The 23,998-nt window shown below is 38.7% G+C and overlaps 4 protein-coding genes across 6 annotated transcripts; 2 read left to right on the forward strand and 2 right to left on the reverse strand.

The window, feature by feature from the left end:
- The first annotated feature begins 1,997 nt into the window (after positions 1-1,997).
- Positions 1,998-3,044, forward strand: LOC140858060 (U-box domain-containing protein 8-like). The gene has a single exon (XM_073257498.1). The coding sequence runs from the start codon at positions 1,998-2,000 to the stop codon at positions 3,042-3,044; it is 1,047 nt and encodes a 348-aa protein (XP_073113599.1).
- A 1,834-nt stretch (positions 3,045-4,878) lies between these two features.
- Positions 4,879-10,677, forward strand: LOC105045764 (uncharacterized). 3 transcript variants are annotated; one of them, XM_019850424.3, is made up of 6 exons: positions 4,879-5,158; positions 6,041-6,216; positions 8,985-9,174; positions 9,508-9,528; positions 9,619-9,732; positions 9,834-10,159. In XM_019850424.3, the coding sequence occupies exons 1-6, from the start codon at positions 5,071-5,073 to the stop codon at positions 9,881-9,883; spliced, it is 639 nt and encodes a 212-aa protein (XP_019705983.1). In that variant the 5' UTR covers positions 4,879-5,070; the 3' UTR covers positions 9,884-10,159. The 3 variants fall into 3 exon arrangements, 2 of the variants coding, with proteins under 2 accessions (XP_019705983.1, XP_010922455.1); XR_832117.4 differs by adding an exon at positions 10,336-10,677 and having other exon boundaries at positions 4,883-5,158; positions 9,508-9,732; positions 9,834-9,995; XM_010924153.4 differs by having other exon boundaries at positions 4,883-5,158; positions 9,508-9,732; positions 9,834-10,137.
- Positions 10,678-11,492: 815 nt separating this feature from the next.
- On the reverse strand, positions 11,493-15,939 carry LOC105045763 (uncharacterized). Its single transcript, XM_010924152.3, has 3 exons — positions 15,728-15,939; positions 12,435-12,767; positions 11,493-11,962 (listed from the first exon to the last, which is right to left on the reverse strand). The coding sequence occupies exons 2-3, from the start codon at positions 12,748-12,750 to the stop codon at positions 11,721-11,723; spliced, it is 558 nt and encodes a 185-aa protein (XP_010922454.1). The 5' UTR covers positions 12,751-12,767; positions 15,728-15,939; the 3' UTR covers positions 11,493-11,720.
- Positions 15,940-18,147: 2,208 nt separating this feature from the next.
- On the reverse strand, positions 18,148-22,893 carry LOC105045762 (protein NETWORKED 2A-like). The gene is made up of 2 exons (XM_073258528.1): positions 22,478-22,893; positions 18,148-20,834 (listed from the first exon to the last, which is right to left on the reverse strand). Exons 1-2 carry the CDS (start codon positions 22,569-22,571, stop codon positions 18,343-18,345), a joined length of 2,586 nt encoding a protein of 861 aa, XP_073114629.1. The 5' UTR covers positions 22,572-22,893; the 3' UTR covers positions 18,148-18,342.
- Positions 22,894-23,998: the final 1,105 nt, after the last annotated feature.

Here is a 23,998-nt window from a genome sequence, read left to right on the forward strand (position 1 = left end):
TAAAAAAATAGTACAATAAAAGTTTCAAAAATACTAAATATAAATCTAAAAAATACTAAGTCCCACAAGGATATCGTGATGCCCGTGGTCGCTTGGACCTTCTAAGGAAGATCCTCAACGGCCGCTCCTACTCCTGTATCTGCTGTGATGGCTCCTCTATATCAATGGAGGTCTGCTGGTCATGCTGCTCAAGAATAACCTCCTCAATCTCTTCAGAAATGATCTGCTGTGCTGTCGGAGCATTTGCGGACTGAGTGACACCCTCAATCCCCTCATCTGAATTTACGGATGGCCCTGAAAAGAAAATGTCATACTCATGTGGCCAATTGGTACTCGGTGATGTTATCTGGGGTATGTAGGAAGAAGAAGGCTCTGTCATCCATAGATCAAGTGATGACATCTGTGGAATATGCGGTGATGGCATATGTGAAACATATGATGATGGCGTATATCTCATATGTGACGCATCGGCTGCCCCATACCAAGACGCACAGCTATCTGGGTCAACGCCAATCACCACCAATGGTCCCGAACTTATTCTCTCTATCTCACGTAGTATGTGGATTCGCTCGTCCTCATCAGCCGTAGATAAAGCACGACGAGCATCCAACATAAGACCTGACATAGAATCAGTTTACGTAATAAAAATAAAATTAACAATATATTATAAAATATAAAATAAAAATATAACAGAACTACATAAAATATTTTTTAACTTAAATTATTAGAAATAAATAAAGTATAATTTTCGTGATCTTACCAAAAGACGTACAGTAGAACTCTCATCCTCATACCCTGGAACTGCATACCGAAGCTATCCAATGACTCGCACTGTAATGCTAAGAAATTAAGCCATGTAGTCTTCGATATATAGACGACCTCTCAAAATAGGATCACCATGAACTATGTGATCTCGACATGCATCCCAAATGGTGATGTACTCTGCATGTCTGATACGCCAGTCAATACGAGCTCTCCCTCATCGATCAATACGATGAAGTCTCTGGCTGATATCAAACTACTCTGAGATGCTCTGAATCTGGCCAAACTGCCGCATGACACGATCTGAAAGATGCCACTCCACCACATCAAAACAAATAAGTAGTATCTTAGCAGTCCATATATCATGTCCAACTGTACACATCTGTGGCAATATAGCCAATATCTCGTCTGTATATGGCTCCCACAAAAATTGATAGAGTTAAAATAAAAATAAAATTAGTAAGCTAAAATTTTAATAGATTATGAATACTATAAAATGATATTTGTAAATAAATCAAATTTATCCATCTATATGTATCAACTAATGTATCCAGTTGGCACCTATAAACCCGTGCCACTCTTGTCGATACGTGATGAACGTTGAATGCAACGTTCCATCTGTTTCACAGTTTACACATGTTAAATAAATTTTATCGAATTTAAAATAGTACTAAATTTTAAATAAAAGAAGTAATATTTTTATACATATATCCCAATGATCCGTCTAGTCTGAATAGAACATCAGGATCATGCTGCTCCGGTGGCATCTCGAGCAACTATCGTCGTAATAGACTGATAGTCGGTATACGCTTTCATACCCAAATCTACAAATTTAAAAAAAATCATACATGATATACCCAATCTGAGCTACAATAGAATATCGATAACGATAAAAATTTTTAATTCACATACCTGTAATAATACAAGATAACCACAAATCTCGCTCTGATCAGCATAAAAACTCCAACACATAGCTCTGTACAAACAAGCTAGTACTGCATTGTGCCAATTGAGTCTACGAGCGAAATCTAAATTCTCTAATAATAATAAAAATATTAACTTCATCTTATTCGATGAAGTATCAGATAATAAAACACCATCTAACAACTGCACTCCTAACATACTAATAAAATTTATTTACAAATATCATAAAATACCACCAAGAGAAGAAGATCTCTCCCCAAAATACCACTGGGAGAAGAAGAATGGATAGAGGAAACAAAACGGCGGACACCATGGCTGAGTGGATGTCTCAGGTGCAGTCGGATTCCCCGGAAGCTCATAATGATGCCCTGCAGGCGCTCTCTTCCCTCACCAAGGTCAGCACTCACAACAGGAACCTCCTCGCCCAGACACAGGACGCCATCCCCCACATCCTCGCCCTCTCCCAGTCCCCCTCCACCCTCACCCAGACCCTCTCCCTCTCCGTGCTCTTCAACCTCTCCCTCAACCCCAACCTCAAGCAGTCCTTGGTCGAAGCCAACATCATCCACCACCTCAACTCCATCATCTTCTCCCCCAGCTCGCCGCAGGCCGGCAAGCTGGCCGCCTTCCTTCTCTGCAGCCTCGCCATGCTGGTCAAGAACAAGGCACCTTTCGGCGTCGCGGGCACCGTGGAAGTGGTCATCCAAGCGCTCAAAAGCCATTCCAACAGCTCTGCGGCCCACCACCTTCTCAGCTCTTTGTCTGAGCTGGTGCAGTTCCACGGCAACTGCACCCTCGCTATCCGGGCCGGAGCGGTGCTTGCCCTGGTTCAGATCATGGAAGGACCCGCACGGGACCTCGCCGGCCCTTCCCTTGCAATACTTGGCCTCATGGCAAGGTTCGAGGAAGGCATCCAGGCAATTCGGGCGGTCGATGGAGTTGTCGGCTTGCTGGTGGATGGGCTGACGTCGGGATGCATGGTGAGCAGGGAGAGCGCCGCGGAAATTCTAATCACATTGTTCGCGGCGAGTGAGGAGTGTCTGAGGGAGGCTGCGAGGAAGCACGAATTCTCTTCTGTGCTCGCCGATTTGTCGATTCGGGGCTCAGACAAGGCTCGCCAGAAGGCCGGGGTGCTCATGCAGATAGATACTCATGGAGGCCAATTTGGATTGCTATGTTCAAGAAGGGGGTCTCCATGCCTCCGTGGTTCTGAGATGAGATCACCAAGCAGGCAGTTGCAGCTAGCGGAACAACAAAAGCATCAGAAACTCCTTCAAGATTCTCTTCCTTCATGGGCTTTGCTCCCTTCCATATTTTGTTTCATTGTTTGCCGGCACCTTCCTCTACGTCATATGTAGGTTTCTTCTGTTCCGGACACCGTTTTCTAATCGTCATGATTATTCTGAGATTGTGATGCATGTGGTGATCCAATGATTTAGCTCTTTGCAAATTCTAGACTTGCAAATTTAGGCTTGGATTTAATATGAAAGCATCAAAATCGTTTCGTACGTAGGCATTATACGTTGCACATCCCAGGCTTACAGTCCATGATGAATTTCAGATTTTTTTCTTTATTTATATCCAAATTTATTTCTTCTTATATCCCTCTAAACTAAAATTCTAAAAGATTCCTTCAAGAAAATTGAATTCTTGATGAATTAAACAAAAAATCATTTTTTGTATTACTTGATCTAAATAGAAGTGGAAATCAAGTAATTTTAAGGAAAATTTCTCCAAATTCTTATCAAAAATTATGAATCTTAAAATTTAGAATTCAAGCTCGACAATTCTTCTTATCTATTTTATCTATTCTTTTTTATCTTCTTTATTATAGAGATGCAACAAGATCATGGTCGTTGTCTATCCCTTCCTTTAGTCCATCCTTGCGAAGGCCACACAATCCTCCCATCTATACAAATACCCACATTTCCCAACTAGTATTGCTGCCTCCAACACCTGGACTAGTTCATGCTAGGCCTCATCATAGTCACTGGTATTGGCCAACGAGGCGATCATGATCAAGAGGGTGACATTTTGAAAGTGATAACATCATTGAGTAAGGTGAAGTATCCGAACTTCATGGTGTCAAGGGGATACACAAGATACTATACCAGTCGATAGCTAGATTTTTTATTGTTAATTGATAATTATATGTCTAGCAATAAGCTGATAACATCATTAAGCATTTTGCTAGGATGGCCACGTCCTTAAGTCGCCCATGCACCACCTCATTGTGTTCAATATGGTCGGTGATCTAGTTTTCTTAGCAACATCATCCATAAGGACATCAAGTCCCTTAGCATACTAATCGATATGGATTTCGAGATACATCTATCAAACTTTTAGCTAGAGCAACCGGTGGTGATGGCAATAATGGCAAAGGAGACAGTAATGGTGTTGATGTCATTGATGCTAGTGGAGTTATTGAGATATGTAGCATCAAAAACCATGATAGCATAGTGCATGATGAGGGAAGGAGGTGTGTATTGATTTAGGATAGTGTTGTCAGAGTCACTGAGTAGGCCACGGCCGAGAATGTTCGCAAGCAAGGAGGATATCATGAAGTGGGTGAAGACTTAGTTCTAACAAGTCCTAATCTTAGAGCTCTTAGAGCCTAAGTTGCTAGAGCTAGACTCTTAATCATTGAAGCGGAAGGGCTTCCACCTCAAAATGAATGTAGTCTCCTCTATGCAACCTCTAAGCTGCTTGATCAACCCTCCATGTGGGCATTATCTTCATGCTTGAAAGCTGTTGGGTGTAGAGAGGAGAGAGAGAGTAGCATCAACGTTGACAAAAAGAATGGAGGGAGTGGATAAGGAGGATTGGGAGCTACCTTTGGTGGTTGGCATGGTGGAGGATTAGATTCCTCTTTGCCACAAGAACTCCAAACCTCTCCACCAATTGTGCTAGGATTTCTTAGAGTACTCTCTCGTGGTCTAATTAAAAGAAAGAGATACTCAAGGAACAACATCATCTATTAGTTATCATATAATGATCACATGATAATTTATGCTAAACTTTGCCTTACAAATTTAGGCAGCAACCGGACCGCATCACTGTGATAAATTAATTTGATAGTGCTACTTAAAATTTTTTTAGTTTTGGACCCAAGTACTATTCATGAAAATGTGAAGGATCAAAGTGTATTTTTGTCATTTTCGCCAATTGAACTCGTTTCCCTTTCGATTCCCATGCGTAGCAAGATCCCTGCCCTTTGTGGCCATTGCCATTCTCCCACGACGCCTTCCTAGGCACCGGGGAGAACCCAATTCCCGCCCTTCTCTCCACTCTCCTCCTCCTCGAGACCTCTCCGCTCTCTGGCGTCTCCTCCCCCTCTCCTCCCGCCTCCTCCCCTTTCTCTCGTTGGTCCAACATTCGATCTATATGAAGAGGCCCAGATGTGTTCTTCTTCCCCAGACCCCATTTTCTCGTCTCCTGCTCATTTTTTACATCATTTCGAGCTCTGTTCCCGGTAAAGAAATCAATTTCTCTACCTTTTTCTTGATGTATGTATGTATGTATTTGCAGATACTTTGTGTGGATTTCCCTCTTATTTGAAAAGGGAAAGTATTTGCAGATACTTTGTGTGGATTTCCCTCTTATTTGAAAAGGGAAAAGAGAGAAAATTGATTGTCTGCATATGTTGTTATTAGAATTTTCTGGGAAACGTTGGGAGATTTCATAGGCTTCCAATTGACGTGGTGAGAAAGAGGAAGATAAAGAATAGAGTTTGAACTGATGCTAAACTCTACTTAAATTTTAGATATGATTTTCGGGATTTACAAGTAAAATGACGAAAACAAGAGTTGGGAGTTTGGAGATTAATTTATTTAAGCATCACATGGTGAAAGTACAAGTTTTGTTTAGGGTAGGTGTGAAATTATTATTGTTCATCAGATTCTTCATTGTTCATTGATTTTTTTTTCCCTTTTTCCTCAAAAATACTTAATATGAGCTTGAGGGTGCAGGTTGACATACAGTGCTTGATTGTTGCATGTGTAGCTCCTTTGCCCATATAAATTTGTGGCTTACTATATCTACCATGAAAGATATGGAATATACATCCAAGCCTAAAGGTGTTTAGGAAGAATAGGAAAATTTGGAAATTGAGCTATAGTGGAGTTTGCAGCAGTTGATAGAATAGACAATATTTCAGTGCAAACTGAAAAGAAGATATGGTTTTCTTTGCATACGTTTATATATTTATTGAAAAGATTAAAATTCATAAACACAATGAAGCATGATGATTGGTGTGATATGATGCCTTGCTGGAAAATGCTATCAAGTTGTCAATTATGTATTTGTATTGGTTTCTATCATTATGTGGTGGAGGTTTTGAAGACTTTCTTTGCAGGAAGTTTCTCAACAGAGACTGTTACACTTGGGTCAATCCAGATTTTTAAAACGCATGAATTTCTGGCTCGAAAACCAACCATTTATTTTTATTGTAAAGGAGAGAACAAGATAATCCTGCCAGATGTGAAGGAAAAACACTTCCTCTATACTTTCAAGGGCAAAGAATCTTGGCAGGTCTGCAATTCTTCCATTATGTAGATTACTCTGAATTCGTCAATGTTTCATAATTATGCTATGTTTTTTTATTTATCATCCACAATTACTATTTTCTCTTGGTGTAGTGTGAATAACCTTAGATAAATCAAGTTAGTACTAAATGCATAAACAACAATCATTCTCCTATCTGTTAGTGGTTAGCCCTAATTAACTGTGCTTGTGTGCGAGAATTACTTCATAGCTATATATATTGTTTTCCTTTGGTCAATTTAATTTGCAACAAACAAAGGTATATATGGTTGGTCCCAGGGGAGCACCTTTGCTGAATAATCATGACTGTTGTAAGCTTATTCTGAATTATAATTGGAATATGCCTTCTCTTGAATGCTTAGAGAAAAAAAGGATGAATAATTTGGTATGTGTGTTAATAAGGTTATTGTTTTCCGATTCTACTATTGTCTCCTCATTTTATAGCGGCCTCATGTTCTACTGCTGATTCAAACTAGTTTTTCTAGAAGTTTGTTATTGGGAATTGGGTTCGCTAGTTGGTACCCCTCTCCTCAGCTCAAGCGCAGGGAAAAGGTTATGGGTTCCAACCAAGAAAAATTGAAAAAATATAAAAGTTCATGAGTTTTGCTCTTTTTGGAATGTTAATAAGTGAATCCTGTCCATTTTCAATTCTGCACTCTTCTAGAATTTTTGGTTTCATGTAAGCTTTTTTTTTTTGGTTGGGGTTGGAGGGGTGGCAAGGCAGGCTAGATATGGTTAAAACCAAAATATTTGAAAGATATTAGCCTCAGCAGAGTCAGCAATGCCCAACTGGCTGCTGTACTTATGTGGGGAATAGAGAGCCTTGTGTTGTATTTGTTTTTCTTGCTCTAAGTTCTAATAGGTTGTGGTATGTTGATTCAATAGCCCTAATCATTGCCATGGCCATATTTAAGATCTTAGAAATTCTTGTAAAGATGAGATCGAGCCTATAAAAATGTTAACTTGAGACTGTATTCTTTTCTTCTGAACTGAAGAAAGATATATTTTCCCATTTGCCTCCGAAGTCGATTGAAAAATGAATTTTTCTCCTATAATTCATCATTCAAGAGTAACTCTGCATATAACTTATTTTAGATCATCACACCTTTTGCAGTTTAAAAGGTTTACTTGATTTTGCTGCTAATAATTCATCAATTTACATTAAAAATTCCCTGAATAATTGATGCTTTATTTGTTGTTTTTGACTGGTATGAAGAATAAATAGAAATCAATCCATGTTTATCTTATCATGCCTCTTCTTAAGAAATTCAAGACATGATGTCTTTGATCATCTAGAGGGCTTAACAGTTGTATACAACTCTTGACATCACCCTAGCAACAATGTCAATCTTAAGCATCCAGAACAAGTATATATTCTCAAGAGCACAAAACCTCCATAATGTCCTCTCTGGTATATAAGCACACTCATTTAAGCAATTAGGTTGAAACTCTTTTTTTTAATGGCTGAGCATGGAACTCAAATTTTGGGAGTCCATACTCTACAAAGTACCATATTGTTTTCCAAATTATAAGGTGGCCTTGTGATTTAAGCACTGAATCAAAGACGTTCTTGGCAAATCATCAACATACAGCAATTCTTCACTAAATTTTGCATGGATAATTGTAATGTGATGAAGGCATAGGCATGCTTGAATATTTTGCTCAATGTCTGAGCGGGATCACAGATTTTTTACCTCCATACTTAAACTATAGAAAGGCAGATAATTATATTCCAATTAGTTTCAAACATACTTGAATATAATCCTAAAAAAAATAAAAAATTGAAAACTCATTGTCTTTCAATTAGTTCCATCATTATATTGAAGATGCTCTTCAAAAAAGGCATCTGACTACGATCAAGACATGGTTCTTCAAGGAGATGACATCCTCCTTGCTATATCTGGCTTTTCTTCAGCATTGACATCAGCTTTTTTAATTACTATCTTTGAAATAGGAGGCCTAAAGTTCCCCCCTAATTTTCATTGAATGATGAAAGATATACAAAGTTTAGAATGAAATTCTTACAAAACCAGTATGGAACTGATAATAGATATCCTATTTACCAGCTTTTCTGTCAATTAGAAGGTCCAGTGGAGAAAGTTACCTCTGATGTGATTAGCTACTGTGGCATCTCGGGTGATAGTGTTGAAAATTCTGTTATTACACTCTTTCCAAATATGTCAGATGCCTGCTGCAGATGAGTGGTCCCTGCCTTGCCGAATAGGAGGATGTGAGTCATTTGTCCAAGTCGACCAGAAGGACTCAAGATTGGCTGTTGGAGGCTTGCTGATATTTAAGAAAGAGAGAAAATGTTGCCAAATCTGGGCTGTGTAATTTTGGGATAAGAATAGATGGTCATTATTTTCCGATAAGGTTGACAAAGCACATATTTTGAGCTTATGGCTGGTTTTTAGCTTTGCAATTTGACTTCTTTTAGTTTTGAACTTTTCTCATCATCACCTCTATGCTGACGATTATGAGAGTTTGCCTGCAATGTCTCTCCTAAGCAGAAAATTACAACCTATTGTAAATGCTAAGGCACTTGTTCAGCAAATCCATAATCCTCTCTTGTCTGCAAGTCCTAAGAGCAACCAAGGACCCTCTTGTCCCTGTTTTTGCCTCAAACTTCTACTTCACTGACAGAGGGTCTTTCAACTGCCATCTGTCAATGTTTCAGCTTTAAATACAGAAGCCTAGCTGACAAGAGAAGTGTTTGTTTTTGGGAAATTAACCATAATACTTTATTCCACTTGCAGCCTCTGACAGAGCTTACAGAAAATAAGTGCAAGCGCTGTGGTCTCTATGAGATGGACAGGATAAAATCTGATGATGTTTTTGATGAGTGGGAGCTGTGCCTTGATGATTTTATTGATGGAAAATCTATACATTTTAAGGAGAAGGAGTTCAATGCCACATTCATATGTGAGCAATGTAGAGCTGCTGCTGGTCAGCTGTCCATCTCTCTCTCTCTCTGTCTCCACCACTCCCTCCTCCTCAACCCCCCCCCCTTCTCACTCTCTGCTTTGTATATATTTAATGTTTTTGCATTCACAATTTTCATCCTAATTCACAGATTTAGTGCTGTAGTGGTGAGGAGAATTGCTTTTTAAAGTCTTATTAGCAGATTTGTCCAATTTTTCTTTTTTTCTTTTTTTTTTTTAAAAAGACCAAATTTTCAGCATGCTTATCTCTGAATTTTATCTTCAACAATATATTTTGCATCTATCATGTCCTCTTCATGCCATTTCTGAGTTATGGCCACCAATGTTATGTTGACAGCTGTTCCAGTTGTAGATTCTGGTATGACTTCTAGCTCAAAGAGTGGTTCTGCCAACAAGAAAATGAATGTGGTTCTAGTGATGGTTATCAGTGCATTGGTTTCTGTTATAGCTGCTGCGGGAACGGTTGGTGCATACAAATACTGGCAGAAGAGGAAGAGGGAACAAGACCAAGCTCGATTTCTAAAGCTTTTCGAAGATGGAGATGACATTGAAGATGAACTTGGTCTGGAGCAGATATAACAAAAACCTATAGCTTCATTTTTTCAAAAAATCAACAATGTACTATATATGGTGTTCGACCAATTTCTGTTGGATGTTCTACAGGCATCAGAATACTCTACCCAGATTCTGGATCACACACCAAGGCAACTTAAGGAGTGGACAAATACAATGTTCTTTGGAAGAATTCTCATAATTTTGAGCTGAAGTTCAACATTGTGTTGTATCACGATGAGAGATCAGAACAGATTCAAATATATCTGGGAGGTGAGATAGAGATACTTGAGCTTTTGATAAGATTTCATGCTGTTTTTATATTTTTGCCAAGCATCATGATGAAATGGCAATTAACTTATTCTTGCCCATACCTACACGGAAATTTTATCATATAAAATCCTCATTAGGCTAATCAAGCTGGCAAGTTTGTAATATATTTCTTTAGCTTTTTATATACGCATGAGACAGGCTCTTCCATCGTGGAACTATCAATAACCAAAGTGAACATTCACTTCTATCAAAGGATATAAGACTCTTGGACCATGCAGGTTTGGTTGGAGTCAGTCATGTTTTAATGCTTATCCAAGTGTACAATTCGTTGACTAATTAGGTGCTTTATGAAGACGGTCAGAAAGAAGCGGCCTTAGAGGTGGGGGAGGTGGAATAAACAAGGTCAGATATTGGGAAACAACACCAAGATTTGAATCCAGAATTTCCTACGAAAGCTGCAAATGAAACTGGTGGAGTATAAGCAGTCACATTCTGGTTAATTTACAAGGTTGCTCTTATCAATGGTGATGCAATTCCGGGAGCCTCATTTGTGGGTGTCGCTGAATGGGATTTTGTGGATTAAGCTAACTTCTATACGGCCAACTCATTACAGATTGCAAGGTTAAAACTCAATGCCCTATGTTCCTACAATCACCAAACTGTTTAAGTATTGATTTTTGCAGAGGCCGTAACCTACAAAATATGTTGATTTATGCAAGATTTTAAATTTCATGGGACAGGACTGTTCTGATTTTTTCATGAAACAGAATGCGAAGCCATCCTGTCCCGCCCCAACATTTGTCCCAAAGAATGTCTCAAAGCATCCCGATCAGAACGCTGAGATGCTAGTAGAACGGTTTGTCCCAATGTACCGGATGGTATCCTATCTCGATGTCTCACCGGATGTTTTGAAACGTTCTGCTGGAACTTGAATCTTCGAATTTATGATTATGAGAGACCACAACCTCCCAATATAGAAGGATTTTGCATTCAAGGAGATTGCTAACTTACTGATGCTATAGTACTCATGCTCTGTATTGTATCATCGCATTCCAAAACGACCCAGGATTTACAGGGACGCAAAATTGGCTAGCCAATTTGCTGCATATTGCCCTCATGGAAGATATGAGATAACCACACATCCTGGAGTGAATCCAGCCAAGAACAAACCTGACGTAAAACATGGTTATAGATTATATAAGATCTTTGGGGAAGCCAAAATATGACAGTGGAAGAATTCTCCTCAATCCACAATTTCAGAACCTGTAGATGAAAGAAAGAATAAATTTACCTATCGAAGCAGCACATAGCTCTGATTAGGTGACTGAAACTCCTGACAAATGGCTGCATTACGCTGCCGCAAATAAAACATTTCTAAATTCAACACCTCTGTCACCATTCAGTCCATTCATAACTGGAGCAAAGGGGCAAACCCATAGGATAACCCAGAGTAAAACCCTGGCTGTCAGAAATAAAATGGTACAAATTTTCTCTCTCTTTACCTTAATAATACCATGCAGCCTTTGATTTCACAAAAATAAAACATTAAGAAAATCCATTGGGAATAGAAACTGTACAAAGTACGGGTTACATCGATAGAGTTTACAGATGATATGGTAGTCAAGCACAAAGTCCCCTCGAACAGAGTCAACAGAAATCTATGCAATAGTCATTGGAGAATATAAAGCATAGCTAGCAATGTCAACCATCTAAGAACCTCAACAATCACTTCCACTTCTTGAACTTGCCAAACATTCGATGCTTCCCTCCAAACATTCGATGCTTCCCAAACCTCATATGCTTCCCATGTTTGAACTTGCCATGCTTGAACTTTCCATGATGGTACCCATGGAACATCCCATGGCCAAGATGATGATAGCCATGGGCCATATGGTGAGCCCCATAAGCAGCTGCAGCAGCAGCTGCACCCCCAGCCATTAGTGCCCCCATGCCACTAGATCCATGACCTGGATACAGAATTTCCAAAGTAAATAACAATAAAATAGTAGAAATTCAAGAAAAAAGGGGGGGAAAACATAGCAACACTGAAGGCTCTTCAAGTTATTTCCTTGTCTAGTGTTCACTGAAGTTGAGTTTTAGGAGCGTGTCCAATAAAATCGGAAAAGGGCTCATCCTAATGAGAACAAGCATCTTTTCTTTGGTTTTTTCTTTTTTTTTTTTTTTTGTTCTTGAAGCTGATGATGGTAATGATGGTGATAATGATATATAAAAGCAACAAATATCTACGATGATGTTATCAGTGTTTTACAGCCTTGAAGGCATTGGCTAATTTATTGTTGGAATATAGAAGACCGATGGGTTTATACTACTAAAATAGCATGAAATGAAGCACTATATAATTTCTGATATATTAACAAGGTCGCTAAGCATATCAGTAAGGGTTTGGAAAAATAATCACAGATGCTCTATGATGAATACCATGATATGGGGGAGCAGATGGACTAGCACCAGGATAACCTGATGGTGGGTATCCACCAGCAGGTGGATATCCAGAGGGTGGGTATCCATGAGGGGGATACCCTGCTGGGGGGTAACCATGTGGGGGGTAACCATGTGGAGGATATGGGCCAGGCGCAGGTGGATATCCTTGTGGTGGGTATTGGCCAGGTGGTGGGGCATATGGATATCCAGCATGGTATCCTGGTGGATGTCCAGCAAGCCCATATGCAATGTTTGATAAAAACCCTTTGTCACTGGTGTCTGAGCCATCAGGCTTATCCTTCCCACCTCCCATTTTCTTTACTGAGATGACTGCAAAAGAAAGGACAAAAAACACATATTAAAAGTATTATTCAGAAATCAGAACTTTGTACCAAAAAAAAAAAGTATTATTCAGAACGTGACATGTCAAATATCCTTCAGCAATCTTGAACTCAACCAAGAACAACCAAATATAAAGCCACATGATCCAAGAGCACAAATTGTTTGACCAAGTCCATCACTGATAAAAAAAAATTCCTCTTTTTTTTTTTTTTGAGTAAACACTGATTAAAAAAAAGTCATGGACGGCTTTCTTATTAGAACTTTAATCAGGTTGTGACACACGCCATATATATGAAGCATGTGACAAGGTGATAAACACCAAAGGACAACCAGTCTTCTTGAGCATGTAGACATACATCCATCCAAAGTTTGTTGTACCATCACGTACATACCATACCACACCGAACCACATACCAATACCGTAATAGGATAGTACCCGAACAGAGTTCGGTACTGAGATGGCAAGCCTTGCATCCATCTATGTCTTGCATGAGAAACCAACAAAAAGATTCTGATCAGACAGTGTACACAAACTACCTGAGACTGCAAACTTAGCAAATATCCTTAGCAGCTTGTTGGGTCATGAAAATTGTTTTGGTTAACAATAATTTCTTGTAAGGTCTTTCTCGCAGGGGTTGTATGGTATAGTTTCCATAAAAACATAACATGAAGAAACTGCCACCTTTGGATGCACAGATTTTGACCCTGCAATGTATCAACTGGTCTAATCAAAACACATCACTATGCAACACGAGGGCTTGCCAGGGTGAAAACACACTACCATGGACCAGTCAATAGTGTGAGAGAAAAGAAAATACATATACTCCGGTTAAGAATTTTTTATTTTCTTTATTTTTTTTTTCTAGTGTGCGCAATCCATAATATTAGACCAAAAAATGTACCCAACAAACCCCTCCTCTATTCTTCCTGACATTTACTAACCCAATCAGTTTCTCGCTGTTTTACTTGACCCGTCATTTTATTCGCCATCCATGAAGACCCCAATCTTCCTCAATCAATGGTTTCCTAAATTATTTTTCCTAATTTTATTAAATTACAACACCTAATAACAGGTTCTTCAAAAAAAAAAAAAAAAAAAAAAAAAATGCTGTGCTCTTGTCTTGTCCTGATGTTATTTTCTTTCTGTATTAAGAACAATGCGTTTGAGACTCTACTTTATTCATGAGCACACATATAAACATATTTAATGGAGCATACATGCAAAATTATGTGTTGATCAAGGCTTTTATCTTTTCTTGTATCAGTCCGTTTTTGAGAATTCATCATGTATTAGCTTGAAATCTTGCAGCGATATGATCATCAAAGACCAACAAGTAAAAGAAAACAGTAATAAAGCTCTAGTTGCTGATGTATCAACAGATGTGCGCCAATTACTTGGAATCAATGGAACATCTGTGGTAACTTGTAGCAGTGATGAGAAAGCAAAATCCTACAAGTGATGACAGAGCAAAATCCCATAAAAAAGCTGACTTACCACCTTTTCCAAGAGGAGGGAAAAAAGTCAAAGGACATACAGAATTACTTTAAATCATCCCAGGAACGAGCCATCTGACTAAACATTCTAGGAAGAACCAAAAGAGCATGCTATCACCAATAACAGATAATAACAAAAATTGGTGCAAAATACGTCAATGTTAAACAGGTTCTGTATTCTCATCACTATATGAACTCCATCTACAATCATCTGAAAAGGAAAATAACATTCCATACCCTCTTACTTTGCTTTATGGTTTTAAATTCCAATTGCATTCACACATTAGATGGAATATTAAATAAAACTTGCGCTTTCTAATACTCAATGGACATGTCTGTCTATAGGTGATATAAAAATGAATAATGAACACAAGAGTATGAGACCAAGATTAATAAATTATTTATGCTGTGCTTGTTTGTGTGTGCTTTGTGCTATGTGCGCAAGAATGCATGCAGGAGTATGTCCATGCATGCATGATTAGGAGTCATGCATCTTAGCTGCCTCGGCATCAAAGGTGCAGAATGCTGAAGTCATAACCAAGCCCATATAATATCACTTTAGTGTACATCATGGGATGCTGACTCTGTGACGCTTGTTTTCATTTAGATAACACTTTCGAATGCAAGGTTACTCATTCTGCCCTCCGACAGCCCTTTTCATGGTAATTTTACTTGAACACTTTCTCAAGTCTTAACCAAGTTCCCTGAAAAGGAAAAAAAAAAAAGGTCTTAACCAAGTTTCTAACAATGGGGTCCTCTTACACTCACTCTAACCCCCTCAAACACAAGAAAAGGGGGAGCATTTCTCCAAATCCAACAAGTGACGAATAACTTGTACTCACCACTACCATCGCCGATTCAAGAAACCGTGTCTATATCATCAGCACACCAAATCCAAGAATAATCAGCCCATCAGCATTTATAAACATACTTCACCCCGATACAACCCAAATAATTTTGAAAAACGTCAAGATTCCTCTACTCAATAATTTTGAGGCCCGATTTACCTAATGCAAAGCAAATATCGAAATATAACGACTAATCTCAATCATTTTTTTTTTCTTTAGTTTTAAATTAATATTGGATCAACAAAATAAAAGAACACCGCAACCATCACCTCGTTACGAGGAAACTCTTTTACTTTTAATTTTTTTGATATAGGTCTTTGATTAGAAATTATTCAGAATTTCTAATACCCTATCCAAAACAAAAATCCCAGCTTTTTCCTCACCGACAACAAACTCCAACATACTAGAACCAAATAGAACGACAATACACAAAATTTCAGATGATTCACGTTTTTCCTATTAAAGAATCGCCACATGATGCTCAAATACATGGAAAACAACAAAGTAACGATTGGATTCATCATGCAATCGGTCCCAAAAATCCAAATAAACCAACAGATCAATATAAGGGGAAAAACACACAATATAGAGGCGCAAAAACCACACCGTTTCTCGGAGATCAATCGTTCACGATTCCGGAACGACGAAGACGAAAGCGACAGAGATCACAGCGGGGAGCGCCTTTCTGCCGCGGATGTTTATATATAGAAGGGGATTGTTTGGAGGCGACGCGCTCTGTTAGCGCGGTGGCGTACGAGGAGATCGGATGAGCCTTCCTTTATCTCCAAGCAAACGCCGCAGTGGCACGCGTGACCGTCCATCCGCTTTTTCGTGTATTTTTTTTTTCTGAATTGGGTTACGTGTCGATGATGTAGTGGCGTTTTATGGTTGGAGTAAATGAGAAGTATCGTACGTCATCCGATTCGACGACGGGCGGGATAAGCGTGAACGAACGATAAAACTAAAAGCTTCCGACTGATACGACACCTTTCGAGAAAGCTGGCAATCCCCTCGCACGAAAAGTTCCTCGGGCCCAATGAAGAGGCCAATCAGGTCATGCCACATGGCATAAAAAAAAAGAACCCCATGCTCCAAGCAATTAAGCGAAATATAAGAAATAATTATTGTATTTGCTGCACAATAACACTGATATATACCATACCATCGATTACCAGATGCATCAGTGGGGATTTTATTGAATGCTATGATCTATGACCGAGACAAGCGATGAATGCAATCCATGCTCGTATATTTAGATGATTGATGGTGCGTATAATTTGGATCACGCATGGAGTATATATAATAATTTTTCAATCTCCAGAGGATTGGATTGATGTGCTCGTTGAATGCAAGTTGTTCATTTATATGATCCAAAGGGATGAGGTAGGCCTGGATAGACTTGGAAGAATGTATTATAAATAAAATCTATAAAAAAATATTAGTAATTTGTATTGAAAAAAAAATTTACTACCATTTCTCAATATATTGCTGCTTAACCATCTCAACATGTTGTTGTTGTTGAGATACTTATAGAAGTTTTTTAACATTCAAAATGATGATATGGTTTTTTTTTTTTTTTTAATTGGTTTTATCTGCACAAAAATCTAGCCAGAAATTCCTCGTCATTGGGATGGTGCGTACTTTCAACGCGGCTCTCAGAGAACACGGTGGATTAGGTTGAGCCGATGAGAAGAAGGTGCTACTTTCACTTTCCAAACTGCTCCACTGCGCCCATCTTGCGCGGGCCAGTAACAAATCCGTTTTTGTTTAATGTCAGGAACAAATCCTCTTTTCCTCTTTGAACCGAATGGTGCATAAAGTGCTTACTCGCACACATAAGGAAGGACCATATTCGTTGAATTCTAATTCTATAATAAACTAACTTGCCATGTTTGGCAACAAATTCATGTGTTACATTACTCTTGCCAGGTCATGCGTACTTTATCAAAGTTGCTTAGCATCACTTATAAGTTTTATTCATCATATATATATATATATATATATATGTGTGTGTGTGTGTGTGTGTGTGTTTGAAGACTAATGAGTGTAATCCCCATTAGTCGCCAAGTTTATTCAGAAATAAAAAGAAGAGAAGGATGTACAGTCAGCATAAGTTCATAGAATATAACAATACAAGATTAAGAGGGAATGAAAACTGCTGCTTCCAAGAGTTTCCAAGGAAAAAACACTTTCTCATGGGTTGCAGGCAAAAAGGGGAAAACAACACTTGTTCGCAGAATACTTGAACTATCATTTTACATCTGTGACATGGATGCAGGAGGTAGAGTGGGAAAGTTATGTCCCTGTGGTAAATATCCTACGAAAATGGGAGGGAAGGCACCGTAGAAACATGGATATAGAAAATAAGAATATAAAGTGAAAAAGAGGGATTAGGATTGACAAGAATATGGTCATGTACAATATTCAAGTCTTAAGAATAAAAAGAACCAAAAGAATTGCTTGATAAAATTAGAGATGCTTGAATCCTAGATAGAACCCATTGCTCTGGAAATGATATTGTTTGAAGATTGTAATAAATTCCAAATTGCAGAATAAATTTTTGTGTGTGAGAGACGATTTGTTTTTTCTATTCATTTAGACCCTTTTTTTTGTCCCCTCAATTATCCTTTCAAAAATCCTATGTTTAAGCATACCAGCATGAAAAATGCTTTCATGTTATTTGTAACAAAGTTATATACTTGTATATCGATAATTCCATAGATATGCCGGCCAGTTAAATTTAAACCAAGGATCCTCCAAATCTCAGCAATCCTATTACTTTTGCAGTCTACATTCCTTCTCTTACATTCTTTTGACAAATATTAAATTGAGAAAAGAAAGACAATTGCTTTGATTCCAAGCAAGTAAAAAAATTAAAGTGGCACATCATAAGGGACTCGTTGGTTCTTGCTTGTGGTTCCATATATATAATTTATACACCATGTCTTGTGGTTCCAAGCAAGAGTAAGTCCCATCTTGTGGATGGTTAGCAAGTTTTCTTGGATCAGCAAACATGATGTAAAGTATTGGCAGGAAAAAAATAACACAGCCAGGTTACATTTCGTTATTGCAATATTGTGGCCCCAAAAGCAGGTGTAAAAATGAGTCTTGTAAGATCACAAAAGAAACCAAAAACCAGTTCACAAGATGCCCAGAAAACTCTTTGCATGTGATCAAGGAAATGATGAGGACTGAAAGAAGATCCAACACCAAGTCAGATTTTATGTTGGAAACCCTGTTCTTAAATCACTGTATTGTTTGTGCAGTGCTGGATTCATGCATGAAAATATCGATGGCTTCTTAGGCTTAGCACCAAATAAGAAGGTCTTCAATGGTATTATATGCTTGCTTGATACATGCCTGAGAGACTGTTGGTAATTGTGGTTTCTTGATCCAGTCAACTTGAAATCCTCACGAAGCTTGGACAGAGCCGTTCCAACCTCGACCTGAAGCCCTTTCACATGATCCAGTCCGGTCTGCAGCTCTTTTGCCACCTTGTTGTTCTCTTGTTGCATGTTGAGAACCTCACCTTGGAACTTTGCAGCCTGATAAGGAGTGAATTGCACATCTTGGGCCTCACTTTCGTTTGAGACCTTCAATATCTCCTCTTGTACGTTGCAAAGTGATGAGAATCTGCATTGTAGCTCGTTCTTTAGCACCCCATTCTTTTCCAACCAGACTTGGAGTTCTGTGTTCAATTCTCTCAGCTTCTTCTCGAGTGGAACCGATTCCTGTTTTATTGTCTGCCCAGCAGCAACCATAGCACCACCACTCCCCTCTTGTGGTTTGACATCCTTCAGTTTCTCCATCTCAGCTTCCAAGTCTTTAAATGTTGTTTGGAATTTCTGGATTTGATGGTATGATGTGCTGAACCTTAACCAGAAGTCCAAGTTCTCCTCTAGCAGCGTATCAATATCTGCTCTAAATTTTTCTTCGATGGGTGAGGAGGTGTGTGATTCATTGACTTGGTAGAGCTTGAGGTCTACTTCTGCACAAGGGCTATCAGTATTTGTAGCATCAAATGGTGCATTTATTTTTGCTGTGTTGTCTGCAACTTTAGTGTCAGAATTCTCTGAGTTCTTCGGTGCACTTTCATTTACAGTCCTTTGTAATGAGCTCAACATTTTCCTTAGAGATCGGATCTCATCATCTTTCATGGCATTGGCACTCCTCAATTCTTTTACCTGTTCCATTGTCTCGACGTGATATTCTTCATTTTTCTTCTCTATCTCAGTAAGCATTTTCTTTGTATCTTTATAGTCCCGAAGGATGGATGTGTACTCAGCTAGCAACATCTTTTCTTTGCCTTCTAATCCCTTCACTAGCAAGTTGTGCAAGTCGGGTGCATCATCTAGCTCTTCTAATTGGGAACTTTGAGAATTGCTATCACCTGAACCCATCTCCTTGCTCCTTCCTTCTTGCCTGCCATCTCCCAGTGGCTTATTCTCTTCTTGATGTTTAGGGGACTGCAATTTGTCTGAAAGATCATTGAGGCTATCACAAGCTTCAGTGAAATGCATTTCAACCATGCCCTTTTCATCTTGAACACACTTCTCGAGATGCTGAATTGTTCGCAACTCTTCTTCTGCTTGCTTTAACCTCTCAGTCAAGATATTGGAGTCCCCTATCAGAGTTGCCTTATCTTCCTCCAAGTTGCGCAAGTGCTTTTGAAGCTCATCTGTTTCTGATCTTAATCTCTGAATCTGTGCAGTCTGGGATGAAACTGTGAGCTCTAGGCCGATGACCTTATCTACAAGCTCGTCGATCTTTTCTGCAAGCTCCACCACAGATGTATCAGAGCTCATCTCAAAGTGTTCCTTTACCTTCTGGCATATTGACTGTAAATCTAGCCCCTCTGGCTTCCAAGCACAAACTTCACTCTCTCTATTCATGGTATCAGAATTTTGCTCTATGGTTTGATCAGAGTTCTCCTCAATCTCCATCTGAGACTGACCGTACTCAACTTTAAGTGCCTTCAGCATCTGCTTGGCATCCTTAATTCTTTCCGACTCTATTCTTGCCTCCTCTGTCGATTTCTTTTGCTTCTTGTGCAAGTTCACTAAGGTATCCTCGCAGGACTTAATGGCTTTTGCCGCGATCAAAGCTCGGGCGTCATCATCTTCAATGACTGCACTGGTATTGAAAGTATCTTGTAATGAAGAAACTTCCTCCTGCAACTCGGTCATCTGCCTTTCTATGTCCCAATATTTTTTCAGCCCACTCTCATAAGAGCTCTTCACAAATTCCTTCTCAGTTTGTAGTACTAAGATTTCCTTCTGAAGCCTGTCTATCTTTTCCTGTGCCTTCTCTTTACTAATTTGAGAGCTAATCCTCTTATGGTTTGTCTTCTTCAAGACGGGCTGGTTTTCCTTGTGTATTCTTCTCAAACTAAATGGTGGGATTTCTGCAGGTGGCTTGGGAAGTTTAATGTTATCGACAGAAGGGATTTGCTTTGTAGAGCTATCATCATCATCATCATCCACATCAAACTGGACTTGATCAGGGAAAGCAGTTGCAATTGTGTGGTTGGCCTTGTGCAATTCTCCTGATATTCGATCATACCTATCGGCCAATGCTTTGTATGCTTTGTAGGTTTCATCAACAAAGTTCAAGAGCTCTGGTCTCCTTCTAAAGTACAGCTCTGCCTTCTTAGCAAAGGAATCAGCATCCGCCTCTATGAGCTTGATCATGGATTTTACCTTCTCCTCCATCTCTGCAGACCAAAAAGTCCAGAACTTTACATTATCAACTACAAAAACACAAATATGTAGCATTCTCTTGGGTGGGGGAGGACATAGTGAGTATATACAATATCAAATGCAACTTTGTTAAATATTATTTTGATCATTTGCAATTAGTTAAGCAACAATGCAACTTATAATCCCTTTTCTCAAAAAAAATAAAGGAGATCACAAAAAAAAAGAAAAAATGTCAAAGCTGTGGGGGGTGGGGGGTGGAGAGAGAGAGAGTATCAGAAGGGTTGTTCACTCTGTGCAGAGGACAAGAAGATAAAAGTACAGACTTCCTCGTTCCTAGTTTCATAAAACTCATGAAAACTATTGTTTACCTTCCTTCTCAAAAGGTCATTTTAAGTGACAGATAAGATTTCAGTTAATTTTGGAATTGAGCCTACCGGTAGACACATATACTACAACAATGACGATATCATTTAAGAGAATGGCTTACCTTGATTAAGAGGGATACAAATTCTGAGATATTTTGCCGAATGATTTGTCGCTTTCAATAGAATAGATATATATATTCATGCATTACTTAATAAGTTCAACACATTGTCAAGATTAAAGTGTCAAACAATTGCTATAGTATAATGAATCAAATAAAGAAATTATGTTGTCATTTTTTGTCAAAAATAGATGAATATAGATGCCATAGAAAAAATAATCTACTCCACTATGTATTCTAACATAAAAGCCAAACTTCAGAATGTTGAGCCTATAGGACGTGGTGTTTTCTATCTCCGCGTGCTATACCAAGTCTAATTATAAGTTACCAACCCCATGGTGTTCAGTTTTGAGGCAAAGGAACAAGAAAAGTGCATCTTAGAAAGTTGGAAGCATATTTATCAAAATACATAAAAAATATAAAATAATTTTCAGATTGCAGGATCATAACTATCCATAGCATCTGATGCGCACATTTTGAGGTCTCTCAACACTATAATTTCTCCAATATCACATAACCATACTTTGCTTGTTTTACTTATTGCTTTGATCACTTTGGAGATATCTAATAAGAATTTACTTATTGCTATGAATGGGAGAAACAAAAAGATGCACCTCTTAAAATTCGTCAAACTATACAGGTAATAAAAAGATGTTAATGAGCAACCTTCTGTATTACCTCTTGAATTCATGGGGTTATATGCCAGTCTTTAATGAAGAAAAGAGCCAAAATAATTGCTTGATGAAATTACAGGAACTCACTTCTGTTGGAATGGATATTGTTGGAAAATTATGATGAAGTCCAAATTGTAAACAAATTAGGGGAAGAGAGAGAGAGAGAGGGTTCTCTTTTTCTATTCAGTCAGACAATTTTTTGTCCCCTCAATTATCGTTCCAAAGATCCTTTCCTATGTTCAAGCAGACCAAATAACATGAAAATACTTTCACATGAAAATACTGTTTGTGAATCCAACATAAAGAAAACAATGGAGATCTCCTTCTTATATATATTTTTTCATCGAAATATTTCACTGATCTCACATGTGGTATATGAAAAAATTCTTCAAAGGGAAAAAAACTAATCAATGTATGACTTTATCGAATCTTAGCTGCAATGAAACATTTCAAATCACATAAGATATTTATATATATAATGGAGATCAAGAAGGCTAACCTTGGAGGTTGTTGTCGAGCCATTTGGACTGTTTGGTCCTGATGTGGCTGGCCCACCACCAGGAATAAGCGTTGCTCGCCGCCCTCTGCAGCATCTTCTTCCCACCTCTTTCTCTCAATCTCTCTCTGGGACTTATACTGGATCAGAAGATCCCATTAGAGAGAAGTAAACAAGCTGCAGGTGGAGGAAGAGGAGGCCATCACCATGACGAGGGGTTTGAACATTTTGCTGGTAGGAATAAGAGGCCCGGACGTTAAGAGGACAGGAAGCAATCCGGAAGACGGGGATAAACGTGTGGGGAGAGCGCTCTAATAGGAAGGGAGGAGGCAAAGGAACGGCTCTGCTATGGCACGGGGGGGAAGTGCTCTGGTGCTGTTGTGCTCGCTACTAGTTAGATGGAAACTTTGGCATGGCTCATATCATGAGGACAGCATTGTTCTAGATTACGACAGTTGGTTTAGTAAGCTCTTTATGGTTGGTCGGTTACTTCGTTATATGTAGCTTAACCTAACCATCAATAAAAGCAATCATTGGTTCTCATGAAATCACTGGGTCAAGCTGGATGATTCAATTCATGAGAGGTTCAAACCGAGTGATTCCAATCCATTGTTGGGATGGATGATATTTTGCATGAAATTTGCAAGAATACTAACTTTATCCACGCCAAACCCAACCCATCAATTGTGGTCTTCACGTGAGATCCAAGAAGCCAATTTGTGAATAAGGTCCACCATGCAAAAAACTTTATTGTTTATGGTGAGTGCGGTGCAGTACATGTCGAGCTTAGGCTTTGTGTTTGGTGTATTTCTTGGATTACGTTGTCACAAGCGCTTGTTTTTTTTCTTTTTTTTTTTTAAAAAAAAAAGAGAGAGTGGGATTGCTTGGTAATGTATTGAGACATAGATCTCCAAGCAACATGCATGCATACATTCTCCGTCATTTATTTTTATGACGACTAAGCTAAAACTCAAATAGCTCAGGCAAACAAATTACTTCTGGTAATATGATTAACTACTGAATAAGTATTCATAATTTTCAAAAATTGATATGGGAAAAAAGAAATATCACTTTTCATGACATAGGGTTCCGGGCTTAGCAACCGCATCATTGCTTCATATTTATATCACACTCTCTTACTGTATGGATAATTCGGAGAATATGATTATATAAGGGAAATAGCTTTTGAAGAAAACTTGTTGGTTGGCTTGTAAGTACCAAATGTTTGTAAGTAGATTTGGCTTTCAAATGACTCAATTTATGGTATATAATTTTGTTGTTCTTTCGGTTACATCAAAAGAAATGACAAAAAAAAAAGTACAAACATGCATTAAGGAAAAAATCTTTGGTTTTTGCTGGTTTGAGAAGAATAACTTGGACTGATGTCCTCATCAACCATGAACCTCCCAAAACTATAATGGGTCGGAGTGAAATTTGATGGCGAGATCTGTTGCGGCCAATCCCCTCGTCGTCTGGTCGTCGGAAATGAGCACCTGCAAAAAAGAAGTCCACACTGACCGGAGG

Source organism: Elaeis guineensis, chromosome 5 (assembly GCF_000442705.2).
Source record: "Elaeis guineensis isolate ETL-2024a chromosome 5, EG11, whole genome shotgun sequence".
Lineage (NCBI taxonomy): Eukaryota > Viridiplantae > Streptophyta > Magnoliopsida > Arecales > Arecaceae > Elaeis > Elaeis guineensis.